The following is an 18,672-nucleotide window of genomic DNA, read 5'->3' as shown; positions in this document are numbered from 1 at the left end:
AAACAAACCAAGTACCATTGCAAAAATAAACAAAAAACGTTTTCTTCATGTTTGAAAAAAATCTAAATATCAAAACCAAGCTATGGATACCTTGGGAGAAAAATGACCTTGTTACTTGTTACACTGGTAAGTAGTTCTGTGGTGGTTCATTGGTGCCCATGGATCCAATTTACATTCACAGTGCCCATGTGACAGAGCAGGACCCTCTCAGAGGGTTTTCCAGCCCGCAAGCATTATGGGAGATCCTCAATTAACTCTTTCTGCTGTGGAGCCACTGGGTGCACTCAAGCTACCATGCTTTTAATAGTCAAGGTATGAGAGTGCGATAGAAGTATTGCTACAAAATTACAGTTCAAAAATGTTCACTGCTATCAAGTCAATTCCAACTCATAGCAACCCTACAGGACAGGGTAGAACTGCCCCTTTGGGTTTCCCAGATTTCAAATCTTTACAGGAACAGACAGCCTCAGCTTTCTCCTGCAGAGTGACTGCTGGGTTTGACCTGCTGACCTGTGGTTAGCAGTTTATTGCATAGCCCAATATGCCACCAAGGCTCCTTAAAAAAAAAAAAATCAAAGAAATTTATTGAACAAAATATATCAAAATATGAACCTATTGTTTCCCAAGGTATGATCCATCTAGGTTTATACACATCTGAAGATGGTGTTTCCAACTCTCTGATTCTTTCTGCAAGAATTCCACCCTCTTCGATTTAAACCATGTCAAAACAGTTTGGGCATCTTCAAGCAACTCAAGTCATATTTCTTTTAAATGTTCTTTAAGTTCTGCCTTGTGAATATATAAATCCCATTTTGGAATTAGGTCCTATATACAGTAACACTTGGAAAACAGTTCCTTTTTAAATGTTTAAAAGACTAATGTGTTAGAGGTAATCAATCTGTCCCTCTAGGCTAACAGTATTCAAACACTGCACGTGGACATGCTCATTTGGGGCAGCAAATGGAGACTATCTTAAGTTATCTAGTGCTGCTATGACAGAATACCATAGTGATGGCTTTAACGAACAGAAATTTACTCTTACAGCTTAGAAGGCCAGAAGTCCAAATTCAGGGCACCAGGTCTACCAGAAGGCTTTCTCTGTCGGCTCTTAGGAAGGTACTTGATACTGTTCAGTATCTGTGGGTCTGGCTATCATTTGTATTCACCACGTTTCTTAGCATCAGTCTCTCGTGAGTCTAGGAAGTTCTCAACCCAGGAACCCAGGACCAAAAGGCACGCTCCACTCCTGTCTCTTCTTCCTTAATGTTAGTCAGGTCCTTCCGCCTCTGCATTGGATGAGGGCTGTGACCTGTGTGGGTGTTACATCCCACTTTAACCCCCAAATGACTCAGCATTCAAATCATGGAAGATGATTATTTCATTGCATAAATGCCAAATCACATCGTTACATAACTGCCAAACCACTGGGAATCAGTATTGGCACTTATTTGGGGGGCAGGAGGCGCCACACAATTCAATCCATGATAGAGACCCTTGCCTAGTTCTCCCTCTATAGGTCTAAAGTTCCCTTATGACTAACCATAAAATTAATGGCTTTTCCTCTCAGGAAAAAGAAGAAATTAACAACTGTAACCATTAAACAAATTATACTAAGATCTATGAGTACTATTCTCTGGGAAAAGGAACATTTTGTTATTCTGCAGCAAATGGGGCATAAAATGCTTACAAAATTCGGGTAAGAACATTCTGTCAAAAATTAGCTTACTTACAGTTTAATGCAGCTACTGAGCAACGGTGAGAGCTCTGCTCACTGAACCAGCCACAAATAAAATGATTAGATCTCGACACAGCTTAGCATTTAGGGCCCAAGGAAAGCAATAAGAGAATCAGAACCCTCTGTCTGCATCATGGAAGAGCAAGGAGAAGGTGCTCTAGATTTGCTCAAATGCTTAAAAAGATTTTTTTTTAATTCTCACAAGCAAAACCCTAGTGTAGGTACTATGCAGATAGTACTTATAATTTCTGAGTAAAAAACACAGGAGAAATATATTTCTTGGTAAAGTAATATATTTCTTGACCAAAAGCCTTCACCATTTTGATTTTGCAAGATGCAAAAAAAAGAAGTTGCCTGGTGAACACCCAAGACTGTGGCCTCAGTCTCGCGCCATCTGAAACTAAACTCGGGCTGTATTAGAGCATTTATCCAAGGACAAGGTCCAGAGGGTTAAGAAAGGACGAGGAAGGGAAACTGAGTGACACTGTGAGGCAGTGGGATGTGATGAACTCAATAATAATGCATTTGAACTGCTGAGTGTGAAACTGAAGTTCTGATCTTTGAAACTTCACCCAACTGACAAAAAGTTGGAAGGGAAGAATAAAGTCAGAGAATGTGAGTGAGCCAATTTTGGCAAGTGTCTGAAATCATAGAACTGATTTTTATTAAGCTTAATTAATATGCTTAAGCACCCATCTGTAATTAATGACCTCAACTGTAATCATGATCTCTACCCCCATTTGAAAAGAATCATGCACTCCCTTCATCACATTCTCTAACAGTCAATGAAGTGAGGCTCTTTACGCTGCAGTGTGGGTGGGACCCTTCTCTAAATCACTGATGTTGGATCGTGGCTCTTGATGACGGTCAGCTCTGATTCATGACCACCCCATGTGTGGTAGGGTTTTCAAGGCTGTAACCTATCAAAAACGGATCACAAGGCCTGTCTTTGATCTTACCTCAGCACAGTAACCATGTGTGCCACCCAGGATTCAGCCTGCTAACTCATTTTCTCCAGGACTAAATGGTTTATTCAGGAAGTAACAAGCTACGGATCTGTTAACGTCTTACCTATACCCAACAAGTTGTACCCTACTCTGGACTGCACTGTACAACCTGCTCAGCTTAACATTTCATCTGACAGAGAGCCCCAGAGCAGGTCCAGTTCTAGATACTGATCAATTTGTCAACATGCCTTCATGAAGAATCCAAAACACACCAGTGTGAGGTGCCTCTGTCAACTACTGTCCTAGATTCTAGAGTACAAAAACAAACTAAAATTCCCTGTGAGGCATTTAATAGATATGAACAGATTGAATGGCGATACTAGGTCAAAGCACTAGTACAAAGGATGGAGGGTTAGAAAACGATGGGTCCTGGTTTCACAGGTAAATGTAATAGGGTCTTTCACAGGGATACAGAATCCTTTCTAAGAACACAGACTTCCTCTTCTATTGCACTACTTCAGCTCATTTTATTATCCAAAAAAAAGAAAGGAAGTCAACCAATGCTTTGTGTCAGCCAATATTCATTGGGAAACTTATTAATCCTCACTTTTTTCTTTACAGTAATAACATAGCATTTATTTTTTATTTCTCTCAACCCCAGAAATAGCGCCACCAATCAGCACATTCGGGACTAAGGCTTCAAAGAGTAATAAGGAAATTATTCGACTTCCTCTCTTGACATTGAGGCAGTTCTGCTTCTGCCCTTTCCCCCTCTGTATGTCATGAGCATCTTTCCAAATCCTAAATTTCAAAGCATCGCCTACCCCCTCTTCACAGCTCGCTTGAACATCCATTTCATCCTAACACTAGTCTTCCTAGAGGGGTATTTCTGGAGGAAGGAAACGTTTTTCGTTTGGAGGGTCAGTTCACCCCCCCCCGCCTCACTGTAGGGCTCAGGTCTGGGACAGAGTCATGGGAATCACGGCATCATTTACCCTGGAGGCTTTACCCCAGCCGCTCATGCTAGGGTGGGGAGGCAGAAAGGAAAGAAGCAAAATGCTTCTCCAGCGGATCCAGAGGCGGGTGTGCAAATCCAGCGGCGGGACCGTGGCGGAGGAAAGCAGCCAGTCCTGACTCCGCGTGCCGGCAGGCATCCAGCCCGCGCCTGCCGGACCCGCGCAGCCACCTACCTGCCCGAGACCGGCAGGCAAGGACCTGGGCGGTCCTCGCTGCCCACAGCTGCCGCCACGCGGGAGAGAGAAGGCAGGATGGAGCTCGGCTCCGCAGGGCTTTCCTAGGCCCAGCGCGCCCGACAGAGGGAAAGGGCTTCACCTACCTGCCGGGCGACAGCCACGCTCTGAAACCAGTCAGCCTCCGGTGCAAAAACAACCTCCAGGCTCCTCCCTCTCCTCGTGCTCTCTACGCGAACGGGACGCTCAGCAACCAATGATAAGCGCAAAGGGAGGAGCAGAAGGCTCCCCTAGTGACAGTCGACGACAGAATCCTCCCGCGGGCGCGAGCGGGCCGTGCAGTTGCCGGGCCAATCAGCAGCGTGGGTGGGGAGTGAAGCGGAGGAAGAAAGCAGAGAAAGCGAAGAGCCAATCAGCTCGTAGCTCTCGCGAGCGACGTGCCCTGTGGCCTGTGGGCGTCCGAGTGCGGCGCTCAGGGGGCGTGCCCGCCCGGGCCAATCCGCGCGAGCCCACTGTGCGGAGCGAGCGCCTCAAATGCTCGGGTTTCTCAGCTGATTGTCTCCAGCCGAGAGTTGTTTTTTGCAGCTACCGGGTCTAGCCGCAGCAGGAGGAGCCGAGCCCCCCGGGGGGCGGGGGACAGGAGGCGGGGTCGGGGGAGCCGCGGCAGCTCTGCGCGGGCCTCCGAGTCCTGTCACGGCTGTTCCCGGGGTTGGAGACTGGGGCGGGTGGGGGGGGTCCGGGGGGAGAGAAAATAAAAAAACCTCCGCCTCGACGGCGACTCCGTCCGACCCCTTTCCTCCCGCGCTCTCTCGCCGCCCACGGTCCTCTCATGAGGGTGCCGGTGCCGGGTCCCTCGGCCGCCGCCCCCGCGGCCGGCCGCGAGCCCTCGACGCCCGGCGGAGGCGCCGTCGCTGCCGCCTCGGGCGCCGCGGTGCCCGGCTCCGTGCAGTTGGCGCTGAGCGTCCTGCACGCCCTGCTCTACGCCGCGCTCTTCGCCTTTGCCTACCTGCAGCTGTGGCGGCTGCTCCTGTACCGCGAGCGGCGGCTGAGTTACCAGAGCCTCTGCCTCTTCCTCTGTCTGCTGTGGGCAGCGCTCAGGACCACCCTCTTCTCCGCCGCCTTCTCGCTCAGCGGCTCCCTGCCCCTGCTCCGGCCGCCCGCTCACCTGCACTTCTTCCCGCACTGGCTGCTCTACTGCTTCCCCTCCTGTCTCCAGTTCTCCACTCTCTGTCTCCTCAACCTCTACCTGGCGGAGGTAAGGCAGCAGGACCGGCGCCGGCGGGGTGGGGGGGTTCGGGAGCAGCGGGCGGGCTCGGGAGCAGCCTGGGGAAACTGAGGCTCGCTTGTTTGGGCACCCCCTGTGTTCGCCTTAAACTTAAGCAGCGGGATTGACTTGGTGACTGAAGGGACTGGGGGGCGGGGGGGGCGCAGGCGGGCGGCGAGGGAAGAGTGTTTGTGCTCTGACAACTTCAAACAGCCAAGGCACCCTTTGTTCGGTGTTCGGGCCCCGCGAAGGTAAGGCGCTGGCGGCCGCAACAAAGTGGCGTGGCCCGGAGCGGCAGCCGGGTGGCTGTGCCGAGAGCTGGGATGCTGAGGGAGCAGGAGCCCTGCTGAAGCTGGACTGCTGCCAGCCATTACGTCACCAGGCAGAGCTGCTCCTCTGCTATTGTTGCTGCGTTTCTTTTATTAGAAGCTGCTATTCCCTCCCGCATCTTCTTTCCCTGTGGCTCGATAAGCCTCACGCAAATGCCGTTCAATACTTCTCCAACAGGGTTCATGATCAATAGCCCACGCTAGCGAGGGTCAGTGGAAGGACCTCGTGAAAGCCCCGGGTTTTTGTCCCAGTTGCCTCGCGCTTCGAGGATGTGTCCTACCTTTGAGTGCCTGGGCTCTCGGGGAGCCAGTGAATAGAGAAAATACTCGCATAACCTGTGTGCCCAGTGCAGAAGGAAACCACCAAGCAGTTATTTTTGAGGATTTTTGCAGTAACTTCTTTCATCGCGGGCACCTAATCACACCCCCTATCTCTTTTATAGGAATTGCTGATTGGGTTTTATTGTTCTGCAGCGCTTAAGTATTTACCCCATTTCAAACTGTCGTGGGGAGGTGGGAGGGGGGGAGGCGCATAAGGTTGTCAGTCATGTGTCAGCTCGTGATATTTAAGCACTGGTTAAGCGCTCCAAAGAGGTCTGCGGTTCGAGTCAGCTGTTCGGCTGGAGAAAGAAGTGGCAGTCCGCTTCCAGAAAGATTTACAGCCTTTGAAAACCCTGCCTTCCAGGGTTACTATGGATTGGATTCTACTCGACAGCGCTGGGTTTGATTTTTGTTTTGGCATTTTAAGAATTGCCACACACGCGCACTCACAAAGGACTCCCCGCCTTCTGAAAAAAAGCTCAGGGAAGGGAAGAAACAAGGTGACATCATCTGCTTAATAATACTATTATCAAAGAGCATTGGTGTTTGCAGCTAATCCTTTCAAGGGTTGTAGAGGTGAGGAGAACAATCCGAGCAGAAGTGAAAACAAATTGATACAGATTCAGTATATTTCTTTTTTTTTCCAGTATATTTCTTGTGCAAGCCAACTCTTCGTCCTTAACAGACAGGAAACCGAATTCATAAATGTAAAATTACACAGGCATAACTTTAGTTTTTTAGCACCCTAAGAACAACAGTTGAAAATAAGTAACAAAGCTAACTTTTTTTCTTTTCCCATTTTTTGCAACCCAAACAAGACACTGGCAAAACCGAAACAGAAAGAAGCAGAGATAAAAGGCATTAATAATCCCAAATCAAATAATCATAGCATAACTGATTTGACTATTTTCTGATCTTCTACTTGTTCAGGGAGTTACAGTTAAAATTGATAAACTGTGCTTTTCCAGCCACCATTTCTGGTATAAGAGTGGACCTGTCAGCTTTCCTTTATCTTTACTGATAACCAGCTACCATAGCTTCAGCTCCAACCCCTGGTGATCTTCCGTGTGTCAGTGTAGGGTCTTTAAATGGATGATCTTTCAAAAGTAGATCACCACACCTTTCCTTTCCAGACACTTCTAGGTAGACTCAGACCACCGACCTTTCAGTTAACAGATCTTTAATTGTTTACACCACCCAAGAACTATACTTTTTAGTAGCAGTTTTAGATATAGTTTATTTAGCAGAAAGTAAATGGCAATCCTTAAGCCATGACCATCAGCTAATTTGTTTTTCTCCTTTACAAAGTGATATATAAAGTTATATTGATGGCTCACTCTACATGATTAGTGGGCATTTCCAATCACATACCATAAAGTGTTCAAATATTAAGTGTGCTGCTAGGTGAAATTTTATAACTATGTTGTCAGTTGTCATCAAGTCTGTTCCGACCTATAGCAGCCTATGCACAGCAGATGAAAACCCTGCTGGGACCTGTGCCATCCTCACAATTGTTCCTATGCATGAGCCCATTGTTGCAGCCATATGTCAGTCCTTCTTGTCGAAGACCTTCTTTTTCATTTTTACCAAGCACAGCATCCTTCTCCAGGGGCTAGTCTCTCCTAACAGTATGTCCAAAATGTGTAAGACAAAGCCTGGTCATCCTTCCCTCTAAAGAACATTCTGGCTATACTTCTTCCAAGACAGATCTCTGGATCCTTTTAGCAGTCCATGGTACTTTCAATATTCTGCCCTAGCACCACAATTCAAATGCGTTGAGTCTCCTTTGGTTTTCCTTATTCAGTGTCCAACTTACACATGCATATGAGGCAGTTGCGAAATACCATGGCTTGGGTCAGGTGCATAGTCCTGCAAGTAACATCCTTTCTTTTCAATACACTAAAGAGGTCTTGTGCAGCAGATTTACCTAGTACAATGCATCTTTTTCTTTTGACTTTTTTTATCTTTGTCTGTTCTTAACCTGGAACCTTTGCTGAAACCTGTTCACTGTGTATTTGTTCACTGTGAACAATTTGTTCATTTGTTCACCTGTTCACTGCTGGCATTTGAAACGCCAGAGGCATACTTTCCAGCATTACAGCAGCACACAAGCCACCACGGCATAAAGTGACAGAGAAGTGGTGGGCATTAAATATACTTAAGTATATACAAGGAAGCTTCAAAAAGTTATGGAAATACTTCAAAAGGTTATTGAATTATGTTTTATTTCCATTTTTCCACAAACTTGGAAAGCCCCTCGTGAATTCTCTCTCTCTCTGGAACCAGAACTGTACGTCCCACTAATCATTCTGAATAAATGATACTTTTCCTAGTAAGTTTTTCCTATTAGATCAAGTGATATGAAAAGTTTATGTTATAACCAATATAAAGTTAGTGAAAGTAAGAATTTTTTGTTCACTAAGCTTTTCTATTTTTTGAGTAATACTTATTGACTACTAATCACTGTGTCTTTACAGTCATGGTAAATACCAACTCTCTTATTTTTAACTTGAAGTATTGTGTCTTTCCTCACTAATTGAAAACATTCTAATTCTAAGGAGTTTGTTTTACAGAACCATGAGTAAGTATAAAAATAAAATTTGTTTTAAAAATAATACTTAGAGCACAACTTGGTAGGTTTTCACAAAGACTGACTAAACTACTCTAACTCATGGTGACTACACTCGAATGTAATCGAGATAAGGTGAAGTGGCCTTTCTGAAACAATTAGTCATTTCAACTTGTTGTATTTAGCTTCCTAAGAGCAGAAAGTTTATTTTTTTAATCTAAAACCACTTATTGAACTTCTTGTAGCATCAATAGCATAGGTGCTTTATCAGAAAAGACTTTAAAGTCTTTAAACTGATTAACAAAAATGATGCTATTTACCATTCAAACCATATTTGCCACCATCAAGTTGATTCCAACTCCTAGCAACACTATAGGGCAAAGTAGAACTGCCCTGTGTTTTCTTGATGCCGTAAATCTTTACCAGAACAGAAAGCCTCTTCTTTCTCCCTCAGAGCAGCTAGTCAGTTTGAATCACCAAACTTGTGGTTAGCAGCGCAATGCTTACATTTACCCACTTTGCCACCTCATGTGTAAAATTATTACAACTATCCCTCATGAACATGAGTGCACAAATCCTTAGCAAATCAAGTAAAAATTTTAATGTAATATAACCAAATTAGCTTATTCCAATAATATGGTATTGCTTGAACATAGAGAAATCTAATATTTACAGTATAAAAAGGAACACCATATGATATCTCAGTAGATACAGAAAAATAAAATTCATTACCTATTCATGATTAAGAGGGTGGGGATCTTTTAGCAAACTAGGAATAGAAGGTAAATTCTTCAATTTGAAAAAGAAGATATTAAAAATCCCCACAATAGGCACTATAATTAATGATGAAAACTGAGACCTTAAATCCTAGGATAGGAACTAGTACTTCAACATTTTGCTGGAGGTCCTATCCATTGCAAAAAGACAAAGATACAAACATTGGGAAGAGTCAAAGATGCAGCAATTCCATTCCTAAGTGTATGCCCAAATTACTTGAAGGCAGGGACTCAGACACTTGTTCATTGGCAGCATTGTTCCCAATAGCCAACGGGTGGAAGCCACCAAGTATCATCAACAAAACAATTAATTAAATGTGGTGTATGCATCCAATGAAGTGTTACACCGCCTTAGAGAAAATTTTGCTGTATACTATTACGTGGATGAACTTGGAAAACATACTGAGTGAAGTAAGTCAAATATAAACGGACATATATTGCTTGTTCCCACTTACATGAAATATCTGTAGTAGGCAAATGCACAGAAACTGTTTACTAATTATTACTAGGTTGTGGAGAGGGGAAATGAGTTAATGCTCGAGGGGGCAAGAAGTTTCTGTTAGGGATTATGAAAAATCTTTTGAAATAATAGTACTTCTACAATATGGTGAATATAGTTAATGTCATTTAATTGCATACTTAAAAACAGTTAAAATGGCAAGCTTTATGATATGTATATGGGACTTCAAAAAGTTCGTGGAAAATGGCATTAAGAGATTTTAAAAATACAAATTTTATTTCTCAACATAAGCGCCATCAAGGTCAAGACCATTTGTAAGTGATGATACCAGCCATTTATGTAGTTCATCCTTAAAGCACTGAAAGTCCTGGGAACTTAAGCATGCCAATGCAGTCTTTGTTACATTATTTAATAAGAAAAATGAGTGCCCTTTAAAGACTTAAGATCAGGAAGCATAAAGAGTCAGAAGGAACCAAATCAGGACTATAAAGTAAATGCCTAATTATTTCAAAACCTTAGCAATGTTTTCCTGGTTTGAGTTGAGGAATAAACAGGTGGCTTGTAGAGCCTTGGTGGCATAGTGGGCTATGTCTTGGTCAGCAGTTTGAAACCACCAGCCACTTTACTGAAGAAAAACAAGGCTTTCTACTCCTTTGAAGAGTTACAGTCTTGGAAACCCACAGGGCAGTTTTCCTCTGTCCTATGGAGTCATGAGTCAGAATAACTCAGTGACAGGTTGTGTAGAGGATTTTGGTGAAGTTTTCCTGGGTGTTTGTCTGCTGAAGCTTTGGCTAACTTTCTCAAGACGCTCTCAAAATAAGCAAAGGTAATGATCTCTAGCCCTCCAGAAAGTCAACGTGCAAAATGCCATGACCATCCTAAAAATATTGTTGCTGTTTGTTTTTGCCCTTTGACTCTGCTTTTGATTTGTTTGGACCCTTCCACATCTTGGTAGTCATTGCTTGTGGTTCGCCTTTAGGATTTTACTGATAAAGCTGTGTTTCATCTGTTAAAATTCTTCCAAGGGTACACTGGTACAGATAGGAACTGAAAATACAGGGAATCCAGGACGGATGAGCCCTATAGGACCAGTGGTGTGAGTGGCAAAACAGGGAGGGTAAAGGGAGAATGGGTAGGAAAGAGGGAACCGATTACATGGAACTGTGTGTGACCTCCTCCCTGGGGGACAGACAACCAAAAAGTGGATGAAGGGAGACGTCGGACAGGGCAAGATATGACAAAATACCCATTTATAAACTATCAAGGGCTCATGCGGGAGGGGGGAGCGGGGAGGGAGGGGGAAAATGAGGACCTAATGTCGGGGGTTTAAATGGAGAGAAAATGCTTTGAGAAACGATGTACAAATGCGCTTTACACAATTGATGTGTGTATGGATTGGGATAACAGCTGTATGAGCCCCTAATAAAATGTTTAAAAAAAAATTCTTCCAAGAAATACCTCAGGATTTTGATCCAACTCATTTAAAATTTCTCTGGAAATTCCCCAGTTTTTGTCTGCAGCTGACCTGGGCACAATAGTTTTGGCATCATTGAGTGGAAAGTTTACTCAACTTTAATTTTCTCCGTTACTTGTGTAACTTGTGTCAGGTAAACTAGTTGAGATGTCTATGGTATTGGCTATTGTTCCTTCTGTTAATCATCAGTTCTCTTCAATTAGGGCATGAACAAAATTAATTATTTTCTCATGTGAATGTAGACAGTCTGCCACGGCTGTTTCCGTCTTCAATGTCAGTCTTCTCGTCTCTTTTTAAAATGAGCTATTCATTTGTAAATGGCTGCTTTCTTGGGTCATTGTTCTCATAAACTTTTCAAAAAGCATCAATTATTTCACCATTCTTGCATTCATATTTCACCATGAAACTTGTTTCAGTTTTAGCAGAATGCATGTTGCTCTGATAAGAGCCTTTTCAAACTGATGCCTCATCCTTTTTAGTGACTGAAACCAGCTCTTGCTCAGACATAACAAATTAGTCTAAGTCTAGTACAAAAAGAAAAAGTTGTTTCTGTGGTGTGATAGCAATATTTTTTGAGTGACCCTCCAATCGTTGGTTTTTTTACAAAAGTGCCGAAGTAGTTCATTAGAAGAAGAAAAGTTATTCAACAAATAATGCTGAAGAATTAGGTATCCATATGGGAGAAAATGAGCATTGACTCTTACTTGACATAATTTATAAACATTAAGTTGGTATGAATCATAAAACTAAATGTGGGATCTAAAACTTATAGGAGGAAAGCTTTGGAGGCAGAGAAGATTTCTTGCATAGAAAAGAAAAAGCATAAACCATCTCAAAAATTGACAAATGAGATTTACCAAAATTAAGAACTATTTTTTGAAAGACATAATGAAAAGCCTAGGGGTAACAATTAGAGCACATTTTTATCTGACAACATATATGTAGAGTTCTTAAAATTCAAAGCTCTAATAAAATGTATGAAAGATTAGAACATAATTGACAAAACTATATATGTATGCAAAATAATTACAACAGTAATTTTTGCCTAGCCCCTACGGCGCCCCCTCTCCCCCCCCCCATTTTGGGAGTAGGTTTTAAAGATGCATCGCACCCTAATCCCATAACAGAGAACTTCCTGAAAATGGGAGTAGGATTTAAACATTCATCCCACCCTAACCCTGTATCAGAGAATTCCCTCCAAAATGAGATTATAACTACCAGCACCAAAGCTAAAAACCACTCACTGCCATCGAGTCGATTCCAGTTCATAGCAACCCAATTGGACAGTTTAGACCTGTCATGTGAGTTTCTGACACGGAACTCCTTACGGGACTAGAAAGCCCTGTCTTTCTCCCCCAAAGGATAGAGGCTAGCTTCTACATTCGTCACAAAATAGAGGAATGCAAATGTGTGTATGGCTAGAAGGGCCATATTAAGTAATCAATTACATCTCAGACTAACAATACTAACTGTACTAAGCAATGGCAAAAATGTGGATAAACTGGAACTCATCCACTAATGTGGGGATTTTGAGTTGTGCAATCACTCTGAAAAATTGCTTAGCAGTGTCTAGAAATTAAAGCATAAACTGATCATAAACCTAACCATTACACTCCTAGATATTTACTTGAGAGAGATGAAAGCATATGTCCATACAAAATCTTGACTATGAGTGTTCATAACAGCTTGATTCACAATAGCCTACAACTGAAATTAACCCCAAAGTCCATGGAAAATGAATAAACAAAATATATATCCATACTTGTGATAAAAGTTGTATGAGCCCCCAATAAAATGTTTTTTTTACGTTTTTTTTAAATATATATATTTAAAAAAGATACGTGTGTGTGTATGTGTGTAGAAAGGGGGAACTGATTACAAGGATCTACATTTAACCTCTCTGGGGGATGGACAATAGAAAAGTGGGTGAAGGGAGTGGTTAAGATATGACAAAATAATAATTTATAAATTATCAAGGGTTCATAAGAGGGGGTGCGGGGAGGGAGCGGAAAGGAAAAATATGAGGAGCTGATATGAAGGGCTCAAGCAGAAAGCAGATGTTTTGAGAATGGTGATGGCTACAAATGTATAAATGTGCTTGACACAATGGATGTATGTATGGATTGTGATAAGAGTTGTACGAGCCCCCAATAAAATGATTTTTTAATTATATTAATTTTTTCTCAGAATATTTATATATCTCAATATAAGAAAATTAAGCAATTCCTTGAGGTAATAAATCACTATTTCTACAATAAAAATATACATATATATCCATTCAAAGGAAGGCAGCTCCACATTAAAAAAAACAAACCTTAAGTGGAGAGCAAACGTTTTGAGAATGATGAGGGCAATGAACGTACAAATGTGCTTTACACAATTGATGTATGTATGGACTGTGATAAGAGTTATATGAGCCCCTAATAAAATGATTTAAATAAATAAATAAACCCTGCTGAAAGACAGCAATATGAATGAATCTACCATACTACGTTTATATTTAAATTTAGAAAAAGCCCAGGGGATATTGTATATGTGTGTTTACCTTTGTTGCAAGTATATCCATGAATGTGGTAGAGTATACAGGAGGCAAAGTTAGAATTATTTGAGACACACTAAACAAACTCCTTGAAAAATAAGTCACTGGACCTGGGAAATCAGACCATACTTCCCAAAGAACACCAAGGTTTATTGACATAACATTCACAAAGAAAACATCCTACATTTTACTTAGGCAAGTACTGACTGGGATGGTAAAAATGTGCGAGGATCATCTAAGGTGCAACCAGTGATTTCTCCCCATCCTCAGAAAAGAAGAGTGATGAGAATCAAAAGACAGAGCCTTTTGGACTTATGGGCTATGCAAACATCAGCTTCCAAACGCCTGAGACCAGAAGAACTAAGTGCTACCTAAGTTACCACTTCCAGCTCCTCTAGATAGAGTGGGAGAAAAATAGGTAATGAAACTCAAAATCATACAAAAGACCAGGCTTATTGGTTGCATAGAAACAAAACACCCAAGACTATAGCCTTTAGTTACCCTTCAGGTCTGGAACGGAACTTACATGATAGAATCATTTAAGACCAAAAGGGCAGCATTTACACATTGACCAATGGTTCTCAACCTGTGGGTCATGGCCCCTTTGGGGGTCAAACAACCCTTTCACAGGGGGTTCCCGATTCATAACAGTATAAAATTATAATTATGAAGTAGCAATGAAAATAATTTTATGGTTGGGGTCACCACAACATGAGGAACTATTAAAGGGTCACAACATTAGGAAGGTTGAGAACCACTGCCCAATGACAAAGTTCAGAATGTTTGAGAGGAGAAATGGAAACAGGAAATATGGAGAAAATGAAGTAAGTGATGGTACATGTAGGAAATTGAATGAGTTCAAGCAAAATATGTATGAATTACCGAATACAAGATTAATGATCTGCTCTGTAAACTTCTGCATAATTCACAATGAAAAGTTAAAAGAAAAGGAAAAAAAATAAAAAGTAAAAAAACTAGAAGATGCAATCTAACCAATTGTTACAAGAAGTATATCACCAATTGTCTGTGGCCTGAAGCAGAGGAAAATTTATACTACAAAGGAGAAAGACAGACTATTGTTGGTCTTTGGCGCCTTGAAGTCAGTGCCAACTCATACGGACCTTAAAAACAACAAAACAAATTACTGCGGAGTAGTGAACCATCCTCACCACACTTCATTGGAACCCATTGTTGGAGCCAATGTGTCAGCCCGTCTTGTTGATGGACTTCCTCATTTTCACTGGCCCTTTACCAAGCATGTTGTCTTCCAGGGGCTGTTCCTTCCTGATGACATGCTCAAAGTACATGAGATGAAGTTTTGCCACCCTCAGGTCTAAGCATTCTGGCTATACTTCGCCCAAGATAGATTTGTTCATCTGGCAGTCCACAGTATAGTTAATATTATTTGAGAACACAACTCAAGTGTATCATTTCTTCTCCAGTCATCCTTATTCATTGACTACCTTTCACATGCATATGAGGCAATTGAAAATACCTTGGCTTAGGTCAGGCTGAGAGAGACTTTCTACTCTAGAGAGTTAGTCTTGGAAAGTCACAGGGGCAGTTCTACCCTGTCCTATAGTATCTCTGCAAGTTGGCATCAACTCCATGGCAGTAAGTTCTTTTAGTTTGCTTTGGTTTGGTTTTTTGGTAGGTCTGGCTCATGTTAGTCCTCGTATATTTTCTTTTTCAACATGCCTTTTGCATATTTGCCCAATGAAATGTGTTGTTTTCTGAGAGCTGCTTCCATGGGCAGTTTATGGATTCAAGGAAAATGAAATTCTTAACAATTTCATTCGTTTCTCCACTTATGTTGATGTGGTTTACTGGTTCAGTTGTGAGGAGTTTTGGTTGCTTTGTTGAGGTGTTATCTGTAGTGTAATCCACCAGTAAGGGCTTCAAATCCTTTTCAGCAAGCAAGATTGTATTATCTGCATTTCAGGGGTTGTTAATGAACCTTCAGTTATGATGCCACATTCTTCATATAGTCTAGTTTCTCCGATTATTTGCTCAGCATACAGTGGGAATCAATATGGGGAAAGGATACAACCAGGACTTACACTTTTCCTGGTTAAAAAGAAACTAGCATTTTGAAAATAAGGTTTTGGTAATAGAAATGGTATGGGAAATCACATGATAGAATTTTACAAGGCCAATGACTTATTCATTGCAAATACCTTTTGCCAACAACATAAACAGTAGCTATACTCATGGACCTTGCTGAATGGAATACTATACAGGAATCAAGTCTACATTGGTGGAAAGAGGCTATAAAGCAGCGGTGCTCAACCTGTGGGTCACAACCCCTTTGGGGGTTGAATGACCCTTTCACAGGGGCCGCCCAATTCATAACAGTAGCAAAATTACAGTTATGAAGTAGCAATGAAAATAATTTTATGGTCATGGCATTAGGAAGGTTGAAAACCACTGCTATAGAGAATCTCAGTATCAGCAAAACAAGGCCAGAGCCAACTATGGAACAGACCATCAATTGTTCATAATCAAGTACAAGTTGGAGCTGAAAAAAATGGAAACAAATCCATAAAAGCCAAAATACAATGTGGAGCACATTCCATCTGAATTTAGAAACCATCTCAACAGTAGATTTGACACATTAAACACTAGTGACTGAAGACCCGATGAGTTGTGCAATGACATTGAAAACAACATCCATGAAGAGAACAAAAAGTTATTTAGAAGACAGAATAGAAGGAAATGACCAAAACAGATGTTAGAAGAGACTCAGAAATTTGCTCTTGAACACAGAATCACTAAAGTGAAAGGGAGAAATGATGAAGTTAAAGAGCTGAAGAGAATATTTCAAAGTGCAGCTTGAGTGTTATAATGAAAAGATGAATAAGAATGTAGAAATATTCTGTATTTGTGGTGGCGGTTTCATGAATCTGTTAATCCACCTTAAAATCATCAAATTCTGTATCCTAAATGAGTACCGTTTATTATACATAAACTGCACCTCAATGAAATTGATCTAAAAGCAAAGAAGCAAAAAGTACTAGGCTCTGCAATTCAAAAATAAATTCTCAACTAAGGAATAAATTGTTAGCTCTACCAGTGACTTAGGGCAAATTACTTCTATGCCACTTATAAAAATAATAATAATAATACCTACCGCAGAATTATTGTGGAGATTAAATTACGCAATGTAAAATCCTTAGCATGGTACATGGGAGCACTGGATTGTCAGATATTATGTAGTTTTAAAATATTGGAATTTCTAGACTATATTCTCTTAACCTCAAAAACATTGTTAGAAATTTAGAAAAAAAAACTTGTGTAAGTATAGTTACAAATTTCTAAAACACTTATGAATGGATAAGGGAATAAATCATAATAGAATTTAGAAAATACAACAGAAAAGTGGGTGAATGGAGACGTCAGACAGTGTAAGATATGACAGAATAATAATTTATAAATTATCAAGGGTTCATGAGGGAGGGGGGAGCAGGGAGAGGGAAAAATAAGGAGCTGATGCCAGGGGCTTAAGAGGAGAGCAAATGTTTTGAGAATGATGAGGGTAACGAATGTACAACAAATGTGCTTTACACAATTGATGTATGTATGGTTTGTGATGAGTTGTATGAGCCCCCAATAAAATGATTTTTAAAAAAAGAATTTAGAAAATGCTGAGAATATGATAATAAAACTACAAATCAAAACTTGAATGATCCAGCTAAATTGGCATCCAGAAGCAAGTTTATAGCTTGAAGTATTTATATTAGAAGAGCCTCCTAACATTTAAAAGCTAAGCATTCAATTTTTGTTTTTAAAAAGAACATTATAAACCCAAAATAGCCTTGATGATGCTATGGGTTAGGCACTGCTGCTAACCCCAAGGTCAGTGGTTCAAACCCACCAGCTGTTCTCAGGAGAAAGATAAGGCGTTCTGCTCCAATTAAGATTCCGTCTTGGAAACCCTATATATGCTTACCATTGCATACAATAAAGAGGTTTGACAAAGCAAAAAACTTATCTCACAGCTTTCTTTACAATCAAACTTCCTCAGGGGTGATTAGGCACAAATTCACTGTTTTCTCACTTCGTCAGACATTCTCATTTAGCTTTGCTCCATCACTTTATGAAAATCTTAACTGTTACCTAAGACAGAGTGGCCTTCATGTCAAGAGTATTAGACATTTTGAAATCCTGACCCAAATTGAGCTCTCGGCAGCATGTAACAACATATCTTTCTCTTTAATACTCTCTTTCATTGATTTCTAAAATAACACTTCCTAGATTTTGTGTGTGTGTGTGAGCTTCTCTTAGAACCTCTGCCTCTGCTCTGCCATCTGAGGTTGATGTTTCTCAAGGCTTTGGCCGAAGCCCTTCTTTCCAAGTGATCTCATCCAAATCCATTATTCCACTTAAAAGCAGATGACTCACACTATGATTTTAACAGACAGCACTTCGGAGCTCTGTCTTTGTTTATCCTATACCTTTTTGACATCTCCTCCAGGAAATCTGCAGCACTCAGATTCAGCATGCCCCAAACCAAGCTCATGATCTTCCCTGCCCTTGTCATCCCGTACCTCTCTCTCCCAAAATCTGGTTCTTCTCTTTGATTCCCCATTTCAGTAAATGGCACTCCTATTTATCCATTTATACAACTCAGAAACCTGAGTTTTTCTTAATACTGTCTTCTGCCTTAGTTCTTAGTTCTGCACAAAATGCTTTCTGTGTTACTTCTTAACATCTCCTCTAAGTTCATTTCTCCTCATCCACTTGATGCAAATCACTACCATCTAGGTTCCTAAGTCATACAAAGGGTTTTCACTTCACTATTACCTAAAGGTTGTTGGTTTGAACCCACTCACCTACTTCATAGGATTAAAATATAACAATTTGCTTCCATAAAGGTAACATCCAGAAAAATCCTATGGAGCAAATCAGCTCTTTAACACAAGGACTGCAATTGGTCAAAACCAACTCAACAATATCTAGTTTTGTTGCCCATTCTTTTTTTCCCCCAATCATTTTATTAGGGGCTCATACAACTCTTATCACAATCCATACACACATCAATTGTGTAAAGTGCATTTGTACATTCATT

The 18,672-nt window shown here is 41.2% G+C and overlaps 2 protein-coding genes across 3 annotated transcripts in view; one reads left to right on the top strand and one right to left on the bottom strand.

Annotated features, from left to right (window-relative positions):
* The window catches only part of TXNDC16 (thioredoxin domain containing 16), a 95,344-nt gene extending 91,220 nt beyond the window's left edge, over window positions 1-4,124 (bottom strand). The window contains exon 1 of the mRNA XM_030884875.2: window positions 4,019-4,124. The gene's annotated coding sequence lies outside the window, so the exon portion shown is untranslated. The remainder of the gene's footprint in view (window positions 1-4,018) is intronic.
* A 577-nt stretch (window positions 4,125-4,701) lies between these two features.
* GPR137C (G protein-coupled receptor 137C) overlaps window positions 4,702-18,672 on the top strand; it is a 78,057-nt gene continuing 64,086 nt past the window's right edge. For both annotated transcript variants that reach the window (XM_045287956.1, XM_004698588.2), the window contains exon 1: window positions 4,702-5,127. In XM_045287956.1, coding sequence (XP_045143891.1) covers window positions 4,702-5,127 — 426 coding nt within the window. The remainder of the gene's footprint in view (window positions 5,128-18,672) is intronic.

Source organism: Echinops telfairi, unplaced genomic scaffold (genome assembly GCF_000313985.2).
Source record: "Echinops telfairi isolate 266 unplaced genomic scaffold, ASM31398v2 ScPeMD7_18;HRSCAF=68, whole genome shotgun sequence".
NCBI lineage: Eukaryota > Metazoa > Chordata > Mammalia > Afrosoricida > Tenrecidae > Echinops > Echinops telfairi.
The sequence above is the reverse complement of the archived record's forward strand: the minus strand, read 5'-3'. Positions and strand labels throughout refer to the sequence as shown.